This window comes from Vicugna pacos, chromosome 4 (genome assembly GCF_048564905.1).
Source record: "Vicugna pacos chromosome 4, VicPac4, whole genome shotgun sequence".
Classification (NCBI taxonomy): domain Eukaryota; kingdom Metazoa; phylum Chordata; class Mammalia; order Artiodactyla; family Camelidae; genus Vicugna; species Vicugna pacos.
In genome coordinates, this window is record NC_132990.1 from 6,484,963 (window position 1) to 6,502,049 (window position 17,087).

Genomic DNA, 17,087 nt, shown 5'->3' on the forward strand with positions numbered 1-17,087 from the left:
GGAGGGAGAAGCCAAACAAGGTGTCCTCTGGCTTCCTTGGTCTCTGGGGAGGATTGCAGCCAGCTCCTAGTGCCCACTAAATTAGAAACTTGGCCCTCGGCAGCTTTTAAAGTATACAGATAAATCTCTTTCAAAGAAAGACTGCGAGATGGGCGATTCTACCTGCTTCCTCTGAGCTGTTCCCTGTGGGAGGTGGACAGCCACAGCAAGTGACTCCATTTCCATTATGAACTGCTCCTTTGGTTGCAATCGTTTTACAGGTCTCACAGACACAAGCTTCATTGGCTTTGAGAGCTCGTGTTCTGGAAGCCTATCACGGTGGAAGGAGTCAAAGTTGGGACGCTAGATGTAGGGTCCAAAGCCTTCACTCCTCAGACAGAACCTGAGAGTTGGGAGTTCTCTCCCAATTGTATCGTGCTGTGTCAGGGGTGAGGTCTATGACAAGTGTGTCTGTCTTTCCTACCCCTTTTGATGTGGGTATTTCCTTTCAATGTGTAGAAGTTACCCAACTAGTTTCTGAATCTCTTTTAGAGGGAAGTGCTCCAGGTGTAGCTATACATTCAGTTTGTCCACGGGAGAAAGGGAAGCTTAGGAGCTTCCTACATCACCACCCTGGTCAATCCCATCCCTAGTTCCTTTTAGTAGACAATAGTCTTTAGGAAGCAAGATCTAGATGTTAAGTCTGCTCACTGCTATTAGGACATACAAATATGTTTACATACATGCACGCTCACATTCAAATATATGCATATTTACATGTACATTTATTTCTATATCGACCTATATATATTTGAAACCATGAACTTATACCCATACCTTTAATTTAATCCAATATCAGAGTTCAATCTCATTTTCTCCCTTTCTAGAAATTAGTGTAAGTTAGCTCCCCAAGTCTAAGAAAATGGCAAAGCATAATTCTCAATACGTTTATGTATATGATCAATTCTGTAGCATGCAACCAATATTTGTATTAGTTTCTAGGACTGCTGTAACAAACTACCACAAATGTGGTGACATACATTTATTCTCTCTCAGTTCTGGAGGCCAAAGTTTAACATCAGTTTCACTTAGCTGAAATTAAGGTATTGGCAGGGCTGCACTCCTGAAGATTCGAAGGTAAAATCTGTTCCTTGCCTCTTCCAGGATGTTGGAATTCCTTGGCTTACAGCTGCATCATGCCCATTTCTACCTCTGTCATCACATTGCCTTTTCCTCTTCTGTGTGTGTTCAATCTCCCTCTGCCTCTCTTTTGAGGAGGACATTTAGGATATTTAGGGCCTACCCAGATAACCTAAGATTATCTACTCATAGAAAGATTCTTACTTTTAATCACATCTAGAAAGAACTTTTTTCCAAATAAAGTAACAATTACATATTCTGAGAATTAGGATCTTGATTTCTTTGGGGCTATATTCAGCCTATTACAATCTCCTATCACTGACATCCACCTCCTTATACAGATGTGCTCTGACCTTACTTAGGTTCCCAGATGCCAAGCCACCATGACCCCTATTTGGGCTCCTACACCCCATGCCAGGCCATCCTTTTGCAGAGATGACCCCTCACCCCATCTAAGCTCTGAAACCCCATGCCTGGATCCCTTTCTGTATAGATGCCCTTCCTCAACTTGCCTAGGCTGCAACCCCCTGGTCAGAGCCACTTTTCTACTCAAACACCCTCTTCTTGCTGCTTATGCTCTACCATTCTGTGCTGAGCTCTACAGATGCCCTCTTTATTCCATTTGCCATTTGACACCCAGCACCGGGGCACCTTTCAACATGCTAAGGATCTGAAAACGCACACCAGGCCACCTCCATACACAGATGCTCTCCTTACCCCGCATGGTCTCCAACAGCCCTGCACACAGCTGCCTCTATGAATCTACCTCAGGTTCGAGCACTCGTGCCAGGCCACATTCACAGGAGTATGCCCAACTCACCCTGCCTGAGCGCCCACAAGCCTGCTTTTAGGCTCTGAAACCACGCATCAGGCTGCTCTCCCATAAACACACTATCCTCACCCTGCCTAGGCTCCTGACACACAGTACCAAGTTGTTCCCATGGGGTTACATTCCTGATCCCTGTTTAGGCTCAGGCACTCCGAGCCCAATTGCTTTCCTGTGTAGGTGTCCCCCTCACCTCGCTTGGTGAGTAACAAATCTAGCCAGGCTGCCTATTCATGATGATGCCCTCCTCAAGCCACTCAGCTCTAAAATTTTGTTGCAGGCCAACTCTTTGCAGATGCTGTCCTCACACTCCTATTACAGGCATACCTCATTTTATTGCACCCTGCAATACTTGTGTCAAGCCACTCCTATCCCCTACTTGTTGGGTCAGGCTCCAACATTCTGTTCTAGTACAGATGTCCATCTTGCACAGTCCCACTTCATGGCTAAAGACTGAATTTTCTTCAAGCACAGAAGGAATTAAGAGCAAGCAGCAAGTCTTAGTTTTGTTCCCACGTAATAGAAATATATGCTTCCGCTTCCTTTGGTAATGCTTTTGATTTTATCTTTCACTAGAGTTTACTTCGTTTGGTGTATTTTCTTTCTGATAATTAAGAAGTTTTATTTTATTAATTTTATAGCAATAAACTTTTTACTATCGCTACAGTTCAATATCTTCAGACAGGTAACTATTAATCTCCTTACCCATGGAAAACACTGATGTCAAAGACCTCCTTCCACCTCCGTTTGCTCATCAAATTGGAACTGTTATCTTATCTTAACCATCATCAGTTACCCTTATATGCTGAAATATACCTCTAAATAGATTTATCAACTCTAATCAGTATCTATGGACCCTTGCAATATAAAATCAGTCTTCTTTCCCTCTTGACTTTTACTATATGACTACTTTTATATTGCCAAGGTTCATGACACTTACATTATATTTAGTCAAATCAACTTTCATAGCTGTTTTAACTGTAGCTCAGTAACAAAATGGATTTAATGCTCATTGCTTATCCTTTCTGCCAAATCGTTTCCATTTATGTCCCACTAAGCTGAATTTTATTCATGAATTCTAATCTGCATCCCTACATCAGGAAAGTCATAGGAAAAATACTTCCTGAGTCCTTGCAAATTTAAAAACACTTGTCTGAGTGTCACTTAAGTGATAGCTTGGATGGACATAAAATTGGGTCACAGTTCTTTAACTGAGGACTTTTAGATACTGTTTCACAGCTTTCTGTGTTGAATGCTGATGTGAAAAACTATAATGCCAGGCTGCACAAATAACTAACCAGGTTATCTCTAACTATAAATAATTCCTTATTTTTCCTAGACTACATTTAGCATTCCAATTAAATCTATAGATTTAACCATTATTTGCTTTTTTTCCTAATACTTCAAATATTTTTGTTCACTTCCATTTTGCTTAGTTTTCCCCTTAGTTCTGATCTCCACACCTTTTACAGCTTTTCAGCAATGCTTAGCATACTTTTTGCTATTTTTAATTCTGTCTTCACTTTCCGGATTTTTCTCTACTTTCCTGAACTCTGCCTGCTCACCTGTACTCTGTTATTCATTATTTCTGCCTTTGGCCCTAATATTTCTGCTTTGTGCTCTTGTTTTACAGAGGTCAGTTTATTTTTTTATAAATTTTTTGAAATCTTGAAAAAATGTTTCTGATCTGTGGTTTTCATCTGTCTTTTGTTTTTCTTATTTTTGTTCAATATTTGTGTGCAAACACTGTGCAGTTTCTTCTTTGATTATTACATCATTCGAAGAATGCTTTCTGAGCCAGTTATTTGGGTGAGGTGCTAAAACAGCACTCTAGACTAGGAAGCCTCACTGACTTGCATTTAAGCCACACGAGATATGCCTGTGCAAGTAGGCAAGAGAAGCTACTTTTCTATCTCCTTTACTGACAAAGATTACCAGTTACTAAGCTGTTAACATGTATAGCAACTCATCTCTCTTCCGTAAGTAACAAAAATAAAACATTTGTGTGGTTTCTGGTAGAGCCCCACCTCCTCTGCCTCTCCAGGATATTAATCAAGAAGGTTCCACGGCCAGCTTGTGTGCCTCCCTCTTAGCTGTTATTCCCCAAGAATCCCTGGTCTGGTCCTGCAAGTTATGTCAACTACTTTGGAGAATACGGTGCTTTTGATGGTTTACTTATGTTAACACCAAGAAAATTTTGCAAGTCATTCTTAATGTTTTCCCTCATCTGGGTCCTACTGCTACAGTGTTTGGCTGACCTTCTTTTTAGGTTACAAGGGTTTCCTATTTTTTTAAGCAGTGGGGAGGATTCTGTTTTTCATATTCCTTATAGCTTTCAATTGGAAAGCAAATTGAAGCAGGCAGCAAAGACATCTACTGTACCATACAAAACTCAGAAGTCCTTTAGCTTACACATACCCCTCACATATGTGAGGGTGTATGCTTTTTTTTTGTAAAAAGAAAATGTTTTAATTAAAAGAGTAAACTCATCTCAGGTTTCTAGCACTAGCACATCATGGCACAGGCCTCTCTCACAGGTGGTGATTTCAAAAGGAAGTCCGCTCTCACCTCTCCTGCACACTGCCAAACCAGCTAATGAAGTCAGCTGAGCTGAGGCAGCATTTCTGCTTCAACAACAAGTTCAGCCCCCAGGAGGTTAAGGATACAATATTATCAGACAATATATCATCACAACTCTAAATTACGTTTTAATCTACTTTTACTTCACACTAATTTTTAATTTCTTTACTCAGTCATAAATGCATGCCAATCAAGAATCAAATAGCCAAACAAGGTTTTTACTAAAACAACCCTTTGCCCTCCTTTCTCCCCTCAATTTCATTATTTCTCTTTTCCCAGAGAAAATCTCTTCCACTTCTACTTAGCTATTTCTTTTGGTATTTACCTCCATATCACCAAATAACAAGCTAATAGTGCTATTTACTTCATATTTTTTCAGTTTTACATGTGATCTGACTTACTCCTCCATCTTCAAAAGGAGATGATATGTGTTAAAGGAGACATTGAAAAAATATGAAGTAGCACTATAAGCATGTACAAATTAAATGCATATATACACACTTCTGTCCTCTCATCTCCAATACAGTTAGATTAGAATTTTGGTTAATATCAATGTTCAGCACCATTATGATTAAGTAAATTACATTCACATCTGGGCCATGGATAACTTTTTATGAATAAGATTTACTTTCATATATGTTCTGAAATTAATCACTGTCTCACTTTGTGTCTGCTTTGTTTATATGTACTTAACACTTAATTCAACTCCAAATCGTTTGCCAATTCTCTAAATCTCTTCTTTCTACATTAAAGAGAATTCTCTCAAGGCTTAATTTCCAGAATATATAAATAGCTCATACAACTTAATAACAAAAAGCAAACCACCCAATCCAAAAATGGCCTGAAGACCTAAACAAGCAATTCTCTAATGAAGATACATAAATGGTCAATAGGCACATGAATAAATGCTCAATATCGCTAATTATCAGAGAAATGCAAATCAAAACTACAATGAAGTATCACCTCACACCAGTCAGAACGGCCATCATTAAAAACGATAAATGCTGGAAAGGGTGTGGAGAAAAGGGAACCCTCCTACACTGCTGGTAGGAATGTAGTTTGGTGCAGCCATTACTGAAAACAGTATGGAGATTCCTTAAAAGACTAAAAATAGACTCACCCTATGATCCAGCAATCCGACTCCTAGGCATATATCTGGAAGGAACTCTAACTCAAAAAGATACATGCACCCCAATGTTCATAGCAGCACTATTTACAATAGCCAAGACACGGAATCAATCTAAATGTCCACTGACAGATGACTGGATAAAGAAGATGTGGTATATTTGTACAATGGAATACGACTCAGCCATAAAAAAATTAATGCCATTTACAGCATCACTGATGGACCCGTAGACTAACACACTAAATGAAGTAAGTCAGAAAGAAAGAAAAATACTATATGATATCCCTTATATGTAGAAATCTAAGAAAAAGAAAAAAAGAGGACACTAATGAAGTCATCTACAAAAGAAAGACTTGCTGACATAGTAAATAAACCATCTTATCGTCACTGGGGAAAGGGAGTGGGAAGGGATAATGTGGTAGTTTGAGATTTGCAAATGTTAACCATTACATATAAAAATAGATTAAAAAACAAATTTCTTCTTTATAGCACAGAGAACTATATTCAGTATCCTGTAATAACCTTTAATGAAAAAGAATATGAAAACGAATATTTGTATGTATGTGTATGACTGGGACATTATGCTGTACACCAGAAACTGACACATTGTAACTGACTATGCTTCAATTTAAAAAAATAATAAATATGTATATATAACTGAATCACTACACTGTATATCAGAAATTAACACAACACTGTAAGTCAACTATATGCCAATTTTAAAAAAAGAGCTGAATTATGGGGGAAAAAGGAGAACTGTATCTATTTTATGGGTGACAACAGATCTTATATCTACTCAGTTACCCTAGAGCCTTGTGACTTTCCTCAATCTATGCTCAGATAGATGGTATCTCATGATCCTGCTGCACCATCACCCTGGGATTTCCTTCATTATTCTCTTACTGCTGGTTCTTATGTTCCTTACACCCCATGCTTTCCTTTATCTTAGTTACTTTCCCTTTGTTTTAATGGAGCACATTCCAGTAGCATCTTGAAAAACTTTTTGGAGATCAATTTCATAATTCTCTTTCCTTACAATTAAATGATAGTTTTAGAACAGGATTCAAGATTAGAAATCATTTTCCCCCAAATTCTGAAAACATTGGTCCACTGATTTTCTTTTCATCTCCACTCTGAGATACAACTAACATACCATACAATTTATCTACTAAAACTGTACAGTGTAATAGTTTTTTTTAAAGTATATTCAGTTGTAAAAACCACCATAATGAAATACAGAACATTTTCATCACCTCAAGAAGAAACTCCATATTCATTAGCAGTCCTTCCATCTTTCTCCAGCCCTAGGCAACCACTGACCTACTGTCTCCATGGACTTGCCTATTCTGGACATTTTATATAAAATGAAAATCATATAACACATGATCTTTTGTGACTGTTTTTTTCTACCTGTTTTCAAGGTCCATCCATGTTTTAGCAGATACAGTACTTCATTTAATTGCCAAATACTTCTCTACTGCATGGATACACAACATTTTATTCATCCGTTCATCTGCTGATATATATATATATGTATCTAGTATTAGAATGGTTGGATCATGTAATAAATCTAGTTATATCTTTTGAGACACTACAAGACTGCTTTCCAAAGTAGTTGCATTATTTTACATTCCCATCAGCAGTGTAAGTTTCTCCATAACCTCACCAACACTTGGTACTGTGTTTTTGATTACAGCTATCTAGTGGGTGGGAAGTTGTATCTTTTCATTGTGATTTGCACTTCCCATGGCACATCTATCTTTTCACAGGCTTATTGACCATTTGTAAATCTTATTCAGAGAAATGTCTAACTTAGATCCCCTGCTTGTTTTTTCATTTTTAAATTGATTCTTAAGGTTTATGTCTAGGTTTTAGAGTTTCATATTTTTAGTTCTTGTATCACTCATCCATTTTGAGCTGACATTTGTATATGAATGTGAGGCGGGGGTCGGAGAGTGATCAACTCCATTCTCTTGCATGTGGTTATCCAGTTGTCCCAGTGTCATCTGTTGAAAATACTTTCCTTTCCCCACTGAGCTGCCTTGACACTCATGTCAAATATCAAATGCCCATAAACATGTGAGATCATTTTTGGATTCCATATTTATTTCACTAATCTATGACGATCTTTATGCCAGTACCAAACTGTCTTGATTAGTGTCACTCTGTGTTAAGTTTTAAAATCAGAAAATGTGATTCCTTCAATTTTGTTCTTTGCTCCACTGATTTCTAGCTTCCTTTCCTGCTGTTGAAAAGTTACATGACATTCTGTCTTGATTCTGTGTATACAACTTTTTTATCTCTTTCAAATCTCTTAGAATCTTCTATTTTCCCCACTATTTTTGAAATTTCATGATGATATTATGCCTTGACAGCAGTCTACTTTCATCCTGGTTGTGCTGGGTAGCTCTTTATTATTGGTCCTTTTAACCTGGGTATTTGCTTCATTTGATTCTAGGAACTTTTCTTAAGTGATCTTCTTCTTCTCTTCTATTTTCTAATCTCTATTTCTGGACCAACTTTTATTAGTTTATCCTTCATTTACCTTATTATTTATCCTTATTAGATAATGGATCTTCTGCACTGATCTTATAATGTCCTTACCTTTTTTCTCCTTATCTTCCACCTTTTCATTTCTTACTTTACTTTCCCTAAGATTTCTTTGTGTTCTATATATATATATATATATATATATATATATATATATATTTATGATTTCTACTCTTACATTTTGAATCTCAAAGAATAATTCTTTTTCCCGTTTTTTTATAACATCCTATTTCTGTTTTACATACTCATTGATTTTTTTCTTCATTTTTTTAAAGGCATTTTGTTTGCTTGCCTATTTTGTTCTATTTTTCAGTTTAAAGATTTCTACCCATGACTGTACATTCAGGTTTGAAACTGGAGGACCAAAAACCTCATTAAGAGCTCTATGAATACAGATTAGGCTTTCCCACCAAATCATTTTATCATAGGAACTGTTAATACCAGTAAATAGAGATTTTGCTGATGTTTTTCTCTACCTCTTGGGCTTGCCAGATTTCCCTAAGAGTCTTCCAAATTCTGAAGTGGAGTGCAAGAGCCAGGCTGCCCTGTTTTGGAAGCTGAAGAAGGGAGGGGAAAAGGCTAGAGCTTGGCATGGTGTATGTGTGTTGTGTGTCGGGGAGGGGGTTCTGGAGGAGGATATGGATATTCCAGTAATCAGTATTTAAATGACCACTTCCCCATAACGTGTACCACTCAACAGTGCCTGGTATCTCCTCAGTCCAGAATCTCTCTGTTTCCCTATTCCAGAGAATACACTTTTCATATTGTGAGGCTCAGGAATGTAGGGAGGAAATCTCTGCTTTCAAATAGACTTTCAACCAGTTATCATGTTATCACCATGATTCTCATTCTCATTTTCAGAGGTACCTGGTATACTAAAAATGAGGCTCTTCAGAGGATCTGCTGTACAACTGGATTGTATCTTTTATTTTTTAATTTTTAAATTTTGACTTTCCCTGTGAGTGGTTAAGAATTCAGTTATTAGGGGACACACGGCTCAATGTCCTGCTGTTTCCCAGCTTCTAAAATTCTGCTGCTATTGTCTTCTTTCTCTGTCTTTTTCCTCTTTATTGATTAAACCTAATGTTTTAAAAACCCAAACACTTCTTCATTGTTTATTAAGGTTTCAGAAGGTAGATACATGTGTTCAATCTACTATTTGAATCAGACATCTTTTAATTTACTTTAAAAGGATGACAAGTCCTCTTGAAACTGAATGTCAGATTTGAAGATATACTTCAAAAGTACCTACCAATTTCAAGCAACGTAAGTTTAAATAAATTTTTTCATTTCCATTAGCAACTGTTAAAGATGCCTGCATTCTAAAGAGTAAACTATAACTAATCCACAGATAACTATAAAAGAATATGGGAGACAGAAATAAACTTTGACAAATGGAACCTGGAAAGTCTCATTGGATGAGATGATCTGAACTTCATTTTGAAGAATGGGTTAGAATTCCAGACACATAAAAAGAAGTATAGAATTCACAAGCAATAAAACAGCATAAGCAAAGACAAGGAGCAACATGTGCTTCACTGGATCCTCTTCCTCCCTTGTTATTTCAACAAAGATCTAACCCAAAGTCCTGATCCACCAAGACCTGAGTAATCACATCCACAATTTTAATTTCAATTAGCACTTAACATGAAAATGATTCCAAAACCTGCTCTTCCATCCATTCTTCAGAGCAAAATATTTACTTTACTAGTAGACTGCTTCATGTCACCACATCAAAGAATCCTATTCATTATACCTGAGATGCTTTTTTAAAGCATCTCCTGTCCCCAAACCATTTCTGCCTCCTTCATCTTCAAGACATCACATCCAGTGAGTAAACCCACCAGCAGGTAATCCTTGAATTAAGTTTGATTCTTCCTACTTTCTCTCTTTACAACACTGTTTCCAAGTTCCCATCGATAATATATCTTTTTAGTGAGAAGCTAAAATTAATGTTCAGCAATTTCAAGCTTTACACAGTCATTTTGTCACTAGCTGGAGTAGTAATAATATTAAGAAGGCAAAATGAATAATCTGAGACCAAAACCAATCTGCATTATTGCTTTACCATCATTCTTCTTAGAACAGACATTATTGGGAAGGCATTCACTTTTTTATTATCGAACTACTTAGCTTTATGCTTAAGTTGGATAAATGAAAAGTTAAATTAAGCTAGTTTAAAAGGTATTAAATAGAAAACTAAGAAAAGTACACCCTGAATTTAAAACTTCACTTACTTAAAATTTCACTTGCTTAGTTGAAAGATCACATTTTTAAAGTTCATTCAAGCCAACTTAATGCAAACCACCTTCCTGACACTTACTCAAGAGCAGACTATAAAATCAGAGACATAGTTGAGAATATACACACAAGCTTTTTTTTTCTTAAAGTGCTGACTGATTTGAACTATAGGAAAGCCAAAAACCACATGGGCAACTAATGACCCAATATCCTTAATTACAGACCAGAACAGTCCACAGTAGTCAGGATATGGCCAAAGGAAAAAAAAAAAAAAAAAAAAAAAAAAAAAAAAAAGGAGCATCAGAATCAAGTCACTTGGAAGATTCTTGTTTTGCAACACTAGTATCTTGTTGATACATAAATAAATTACCCTGAAGCAATGTGTTATACAGCAGTTTTTATAAAGTATTCTTGCATTAGATTTCAAAGTATTAAAGAGTTTACCTCTCTGTAAACATGCACAAGATAGCCTGCTATGCATAAAAACCTTTTTTTGATGTCCCATGTTTATAAGATGTCACCTAGTCAGTCATCTAACAGTCACCTAGTCTTGCCTTCTCCTGGGGAATCTGAGAACATGTTAATAAATTAATAATGAATTTATAAGTTCAATGTAATTATTAGAAACATGAAGATTATGATAATATTGATTTCCTAAACCAAATTACCTTTTGGACTGCTCTGCTACCTAATGTTTGAGTAAGAAAAAAATTCGTGAGGAGGGGAATACCACAATTTTTGTCCCAAAAAGGAGAGGAGTGAAAAAGGAACGGAGTGCAAATCGATAAAAGCTGGACTTCCTGTTAAAAGGAGACCAACTGCAAGAAGCTAATTTTAAGAATATAAATATCATCTCATTTTAATGAGTTTTAAGGGTAACCAAAATTGCTATATATTTTCTAAAATATTAACTTAGTTGCAGCTTTTACAGTACAAGTACATTATTCCTTTTATTTTAAGGTATATTTCATAAATAAAATCTACTGAATATCAGCAGTGTGCCAAGCTCTGTAGAGATACACAAAGAATAGATTCTGGGCTAAAAGTACTAAAAATCTCACAGAAAGACAAAAGGTAAACTATAATATGATATACTAAAAAAATATAACAGGCATGTACGAGTGCAATGAGGCTGCAGAGGGAACACCCGCCAAAACAAAGGGAAGACTGTGTAATGGAGGTGATGATCTCTCAAAGTAGTAAAGTGGAGATGTGAGCAAAGAAAAAAATGATGTACTGCTGATATCACAGTATGATCACCAGACAGGGTAAATATTCAATCCAAACAGTAAGACACAAGAGATGGCCAAGTTCTACAGTACTGTCTTTGGTCTAGAATAAATTTAAAAAGAAGGGACCACAAACACTCCACATAAAGTCCATGGAGTAAAACAATCCAAGGTCCAGATAGACTGACTTCAATGATATTTAAAAACAAACCAAACACTATACACTCTGGGTGGGAAAGAACAAAAAAAAGAGTAGGAGCAAAACAGAAAATTACCTCCTTTTGTAGTATCATTCTGGGCCTGGATGCCATGATGCAATGAATTATGAATGGCAGAAAGAAGATCTGCTGCTTGAACCATCAATTTTTGAGCTTCTGCAACAGCACTGGTCTAGCAAATAAATCACCAAAAACATTCTTACATATTCTTTCACTGAAAGATATACATTAAATAGGAAAACCCTATAAACAATAATGCAGTTAAATGCTTGTAATGACATTGGTTTTCACAAACTATTCACTTAATACAGGATACCCAGATCCTGTTAGGATAGAAGTAATTTTATTTGCCCATATCTATAGCTTGTAGGAGTCATTAAAAAACAAGAGGAAACATTTCTGGTTTATTCTGCTAATCTCATGTTAAAAAAATACAGAGATGCCATCAACTAGAAAATGGGAAACTATAACATTTCTACAAAGTCATTCATCAAGGTGAAATTAAAAAAAAGAAAAACAGGAAAAAACAGAATTACAGAAGGTAAATGGTAAAGGCTGGATCTCCACTCACCACTCTAACTATTCACAAATTAGTCTGTACTTTACTTGAGTTAGTGCAAATATATACACACATAAAATATTCACCATCTAGGATTTGCTTTTGGTTCTACACAAATCCAAGTTAATTATTTACCTGAATGAAAGAAGAGACCTACTTAAAATTCTCATTTTTACTTTCTCCAATTTACAAAACTACTCAGAAGCAATTTCAGCTTTTATTATTTTATCCACTAATAAGTTATATAAGATATGACTTTTACATCAACAACAGACATGGATGTGTTATGGAGCAGAATGTAAAACTCATGTGACTTCTGGAGAAAATCATCAAGGAGACTCCAATGTAAACACACCAAATGCTGAGTAATATATATGTGCGCACATAGATTTCAATGGAGAAGTCTCAGAACTACCAAAATAAAGCAATCCATTGAAAACAAAAACACTAAAACAGCTTACAGTAAATACCCTTACCTCTTTCTTAGTAAAGGCTATAAGCACTGTCAGTAACACTCGAGTAAATTTCACTCTGCTGAATACTGCTAAACATTGTTGGTGCTAAAAAATAAGAAAGGACTGAAAGTTAAAAGATGTAAAGTATGTCAAGAAATTGCATTCTGAAATACAGTGTTTTAGGTCCTAAATCTCAGTATTAATGACTTACTACATTACAAACACCTTCACTTATAGTCTTCAAAATGTCTGAAAATGAGCTCCAGAAAATATAATAAAACAAAGCCTATTCTACTGAAATAGAAATTCAGCATAAAGCTTCTGTGTCAAGGAGACTGATTTTTCCCTAAACCAAGAGCCACATTATTATTTCAAGACTGATTTAATCAGCATTTTAAAAAGGACTGATAAAAAGGTACTTTAGGTAGAGTCAGAAAATTTAGAATCTCAACAAAGGTTTGACAACTTTTGATACCGTGTAACTTCTTGAATTCTGCCAAGTTTTGGTGAATCATCTGTTAAAAAAAAATTATTTTTCTTCCTGCCTCACAGGAATACTGAAGAGTTTTGAAATCATGTATTTGAAAGAGTTGTATTATAATTCTATCAAAATAAATACAAGGGAAATAAATTCCCTTGCAATGTCCAATTCTTGAAGAAATACCTTAAAAAGGGCTTCCATAAATTATAACGCAGTTCATAAAACTATAACATTAAGAGGTAGACTTCTCTGATATTATCTACCAGAAAATAAGTTCAATTACTTCTAGTTCAACTTCTGGATCTCTTTCTTCTCCTTGTCGACTTCGAGTACTCTAAAATTTTAAAAAAGGTTAATTAAAACAAACACAAACCTATAAAAGCAGTAGATTATAATTATACAAGGTAAAGCAATTAATTAAGTTACTGAGTATATGCAAGAGCCTATTTTGAAGAAAAACAGTTCGAAGAAAAAAGCTGTATCATTCATTTTCCTATTAATATTATACACAGGAAGTTCATTTTTATATAAATTATAAAGATCACACAAAGGAATTAAAGGTATAATAAATAATAAATAAAGCACATGGTACAGAGTACTTCTTTCTATTTAAAAGGATCTATTATCTGAAATTCCTGATGCTCTCAAAGAACAAACCTTGTTAAGAAAAAAAAAGTAACTTTTACAAAATCACATTATAAAATTAAAGTCACATGGTAAATACTGATCTGTTTTATACTAAAATGAAACCCATCTGGTTTATACATGTGTAACATGTGGTTGACTATTTTGACAAAATTCCAAAGCAGAACCACAGGAAGATCTGGCAGATGTCGGTTTCAGCCCTGGAGCTACCACTTACTGATGGCATGCCCTTAAGTAAGACTCAAGACAGGTTACTTAACTTTTTTGAGCTATAGTTTTCTCATCTTAAAGTACATTTTATTGCCTAATGCACTGAACAACTGTAAGTATCAATGAGGCAATAATGTAAAATTGCTTTGACAACCATGCTGCATTATACAAGTGTAAAAACAGTAGAAACATAATTTTTTCATGTTTAATCTCAATGAGAACAAAATCTTCAGGGTCATCTGGACAAAGGATGTCATTCATCCGGCATTTAGCAGATGTGAGAAACTAGCATTTATTGAGCTCTTCTACTATATTCTAGACACTGTCTCAACTATTAAAGACACAAAAGTGAAGAGATAGTCCTTACCTTTGAGGAATTTAAAACTCTAGACTCTTATGCTAGTTTTAACACAGCATACTAAAATTCTAAAACACTGGCAAAAAATGGAAAAAACTGAAAGGGTTAAATTTTCAACACTTGAAAGTAATATTAATTCATCAGGAACTCCTCTAGCTGTCCTCAAATTCATTACCAAAAAGAGGCACAGCATATATAAAGTGGTGGTCCTACTTACACAAGCTATTTGTAAACAGCTAAAGTTAATCTGACATTTAGAAGAATACAAATATCCTATACCAAAGAAAAGAAAAAAATATATATACCTTTACTCTTCTTTGCATGTCATCCTCCACATCTTTGAGCATGCCTAGAAAGAGAGACAACAATTTTAAAAGGAAACACATCCAAAAGTAAAACTTGTGAATTATCTTTGTAAATGAGTTTACCTGTAACTCGAAGATCTGTCACACTGTTAGCCATTTTAAATCCGTAAGTCATTGACTGAAAATCTTCCTATACAGAAAAACAATAATTAGGCAAAACCTTTCATTACATTTCTTTTACAAAATCAGTATTTGCTAATAAGAAAACACTAACAGGATGTCATCCTAAATGTTGCTATCATGCATCTAAGCTTTCTTTACAGGCATACCCTTAAAATACCATATTCTAATGCTATCTCTGTTCTTAATTTCAATTGCTTGTCCTTAGGCTATTTAAACATACTTGCATTTAATATGTTTATCTGCCAAATAATGCTTATGATAATATCACAAAGTAGTAATTCCCACTTACAAAGAATTCTCACATTCACAGGTGAACAATAAATATATAATAATTACTATTTGATGATAAGGTTGCAAAATTTAGAGAAGACTCTTCAAAACTTATTATGCACAGTGTGTGCTGTTTTACACACTGTTAGGCTACAAAGATTGAGCCTTACCAAATAAAATTACTCAAAATGATAGCAAAACCATATTCCCGCTTCAGGTCACTCTAAAGGAAAAAAACAATTCATATATACTCCCAAAATCATTTAAAACACTGATGAGACATTAATAAATTAAGTGGTTGCCAGATACACTACGAAAAGTTTAACATCACCTGGCTGATTTTGATTAAGTCGTTAGAAGCTCTATTAAAGGAGTGTTTCTGCCATATTGACAATCCCTATAAAATGTACATAAAGTCCAATATAATGGAATTGTAGATATTTACAGCAGTGGTTAGAGCTATAGCAAAATTTCTGGACTCTTAACAAAAACCAGTAAGTATGCAATTCACGTCAGGTACTGTATCTTAGAAAGAGATATAAGCAATGCCCCTAGTCTCAAAGAGCTCAAAGAGCCTCACAGGACTGGGTCTTTCAGAAGTCTCAGGTTGTATCAGAGAGTTATAAATTTACCCTATAGGTGACGTTCATACTCTATCTCTACTTGGACATTAAATAGAATTCTCAAATTTTACATGTCTAAATAGGAACTCTCTTAGCGTTTATCACATTGTTAGAAGGCACCTCCATCTATCCAGTTACTCAGGCTGAAAACCAAGTCCTCTTGTTTTCCCACAAACCATATCAAATCCTTCAGAAAACACTGTAGATCTATCCTCAAATTCTAATCACATCTCACTCCTTTCACAGTTATCTCTAGTTCAAAGAGCCACCATCTCTTACTTCTGCAACCGCCTCCAGATAGATCCCCCCATTCCACAACTGTCTGCTGTCATTCACTCATTACCAGAAACCAAAGGGACTGTTTTAAGGTAAGTCATTTCATGTCACTTTCTACTCAAAACCTTTCAGTAATTTCCTTCCTCACAGTAAAATCCCCAATTCCTCCATGGCCTCTAAGGCCCTCCATCATGTGGCCCTGGTCCCCTGCCTCTTCAGCCCCGTGTCCTACCTACCACTCATCTCTATGTTCACTGCACTGCAATCTTACGGGTCTTCACATTGTCCTCCAAACACATACTCTTCTCAGGGCCTTTGTACCTACTGACTCCCTCCCCAAAATGATTTTCTTAACAAAGCTCCACCCCCTTCTATATTCTAGCCTCTGTCCCAACATCAATTCCTCATATAGAGGTTTTCCCTGCGCACTCTCTCTAAAATAGCACCCACCACCCCCACCACTCTATATGCCTTCCCCCTGCTTTACTTTCCTTCATAGAATTTATCACCACCTGACATTATACATTTACTTGTTTACTTACACATGGTCTGTGTGTCCCAAGGAATGCATAATCCCTGAGCTCAGGACTTTGTTTGATTCACTGCTTTATCTCTAGGGCTTAGCATAGTGCCTGACACAGAGTACTGTTCAGAAACTACCTGCTGGATGAACGACAACCTACTGCAGGGCAGGGGCCCTTGGCTGTTAATCTCCCTAAGAACATCAGGCTGGCTACAAGATACAATGGGGAGTGTGCAGACTGTGGCAGACAGGAGAACACAGACTTCACGTGAGAAAGTAGCCCACTATTTACCCTATTGTGGCCATGAAC

At 35.9% G+C, this 17,087-nt stretch overlaps 1 protein-coding gene across 4 annotated transcripts in view; it reads right to left on the reverse strand.

Moving 5' to 3' along the window:
• The window catches only part of NAA35 (N-alpha-acetyltransferase 35, NatC auxiliary subunit), an 84,468-nt gene that overhangs the window by 35,888 nt on the left and 31,493 nt on the right, over positions 1 to 17,087 (reverse strand). For all 4 annotated transcript variants that reach the window (XM_015243529.3, XM_006209239.4, XM_072959189.1 and 1 more), the window contains exons 7-11: positions 15,026 to 15,092; positions 14,903 to 14,946; positions 13,668 to 13,718; positions 12,925 to 13,008; positions 11,947 to 12,061 (exon numbers count right to left, since the gene is read on the reverse strand). In XM_015243529.3, the coding sequence (XP_015099015.1) occupies positions 11,947 to 12,061; positions 12,925 to 13,008; positions 13,668 to 13,718; positions 14,903 to 14,946; positions 15,026 to 15,092 (361 nt within the window). The remainder of the gene's footprint in view (positions 1 to 11,946; positions 12,062 to 12,924; positions 13,009 to 13,667; positions 13,719 to 14,902; positions 14,947 to 15,025; positions 15,093 to 17,087) is intronic.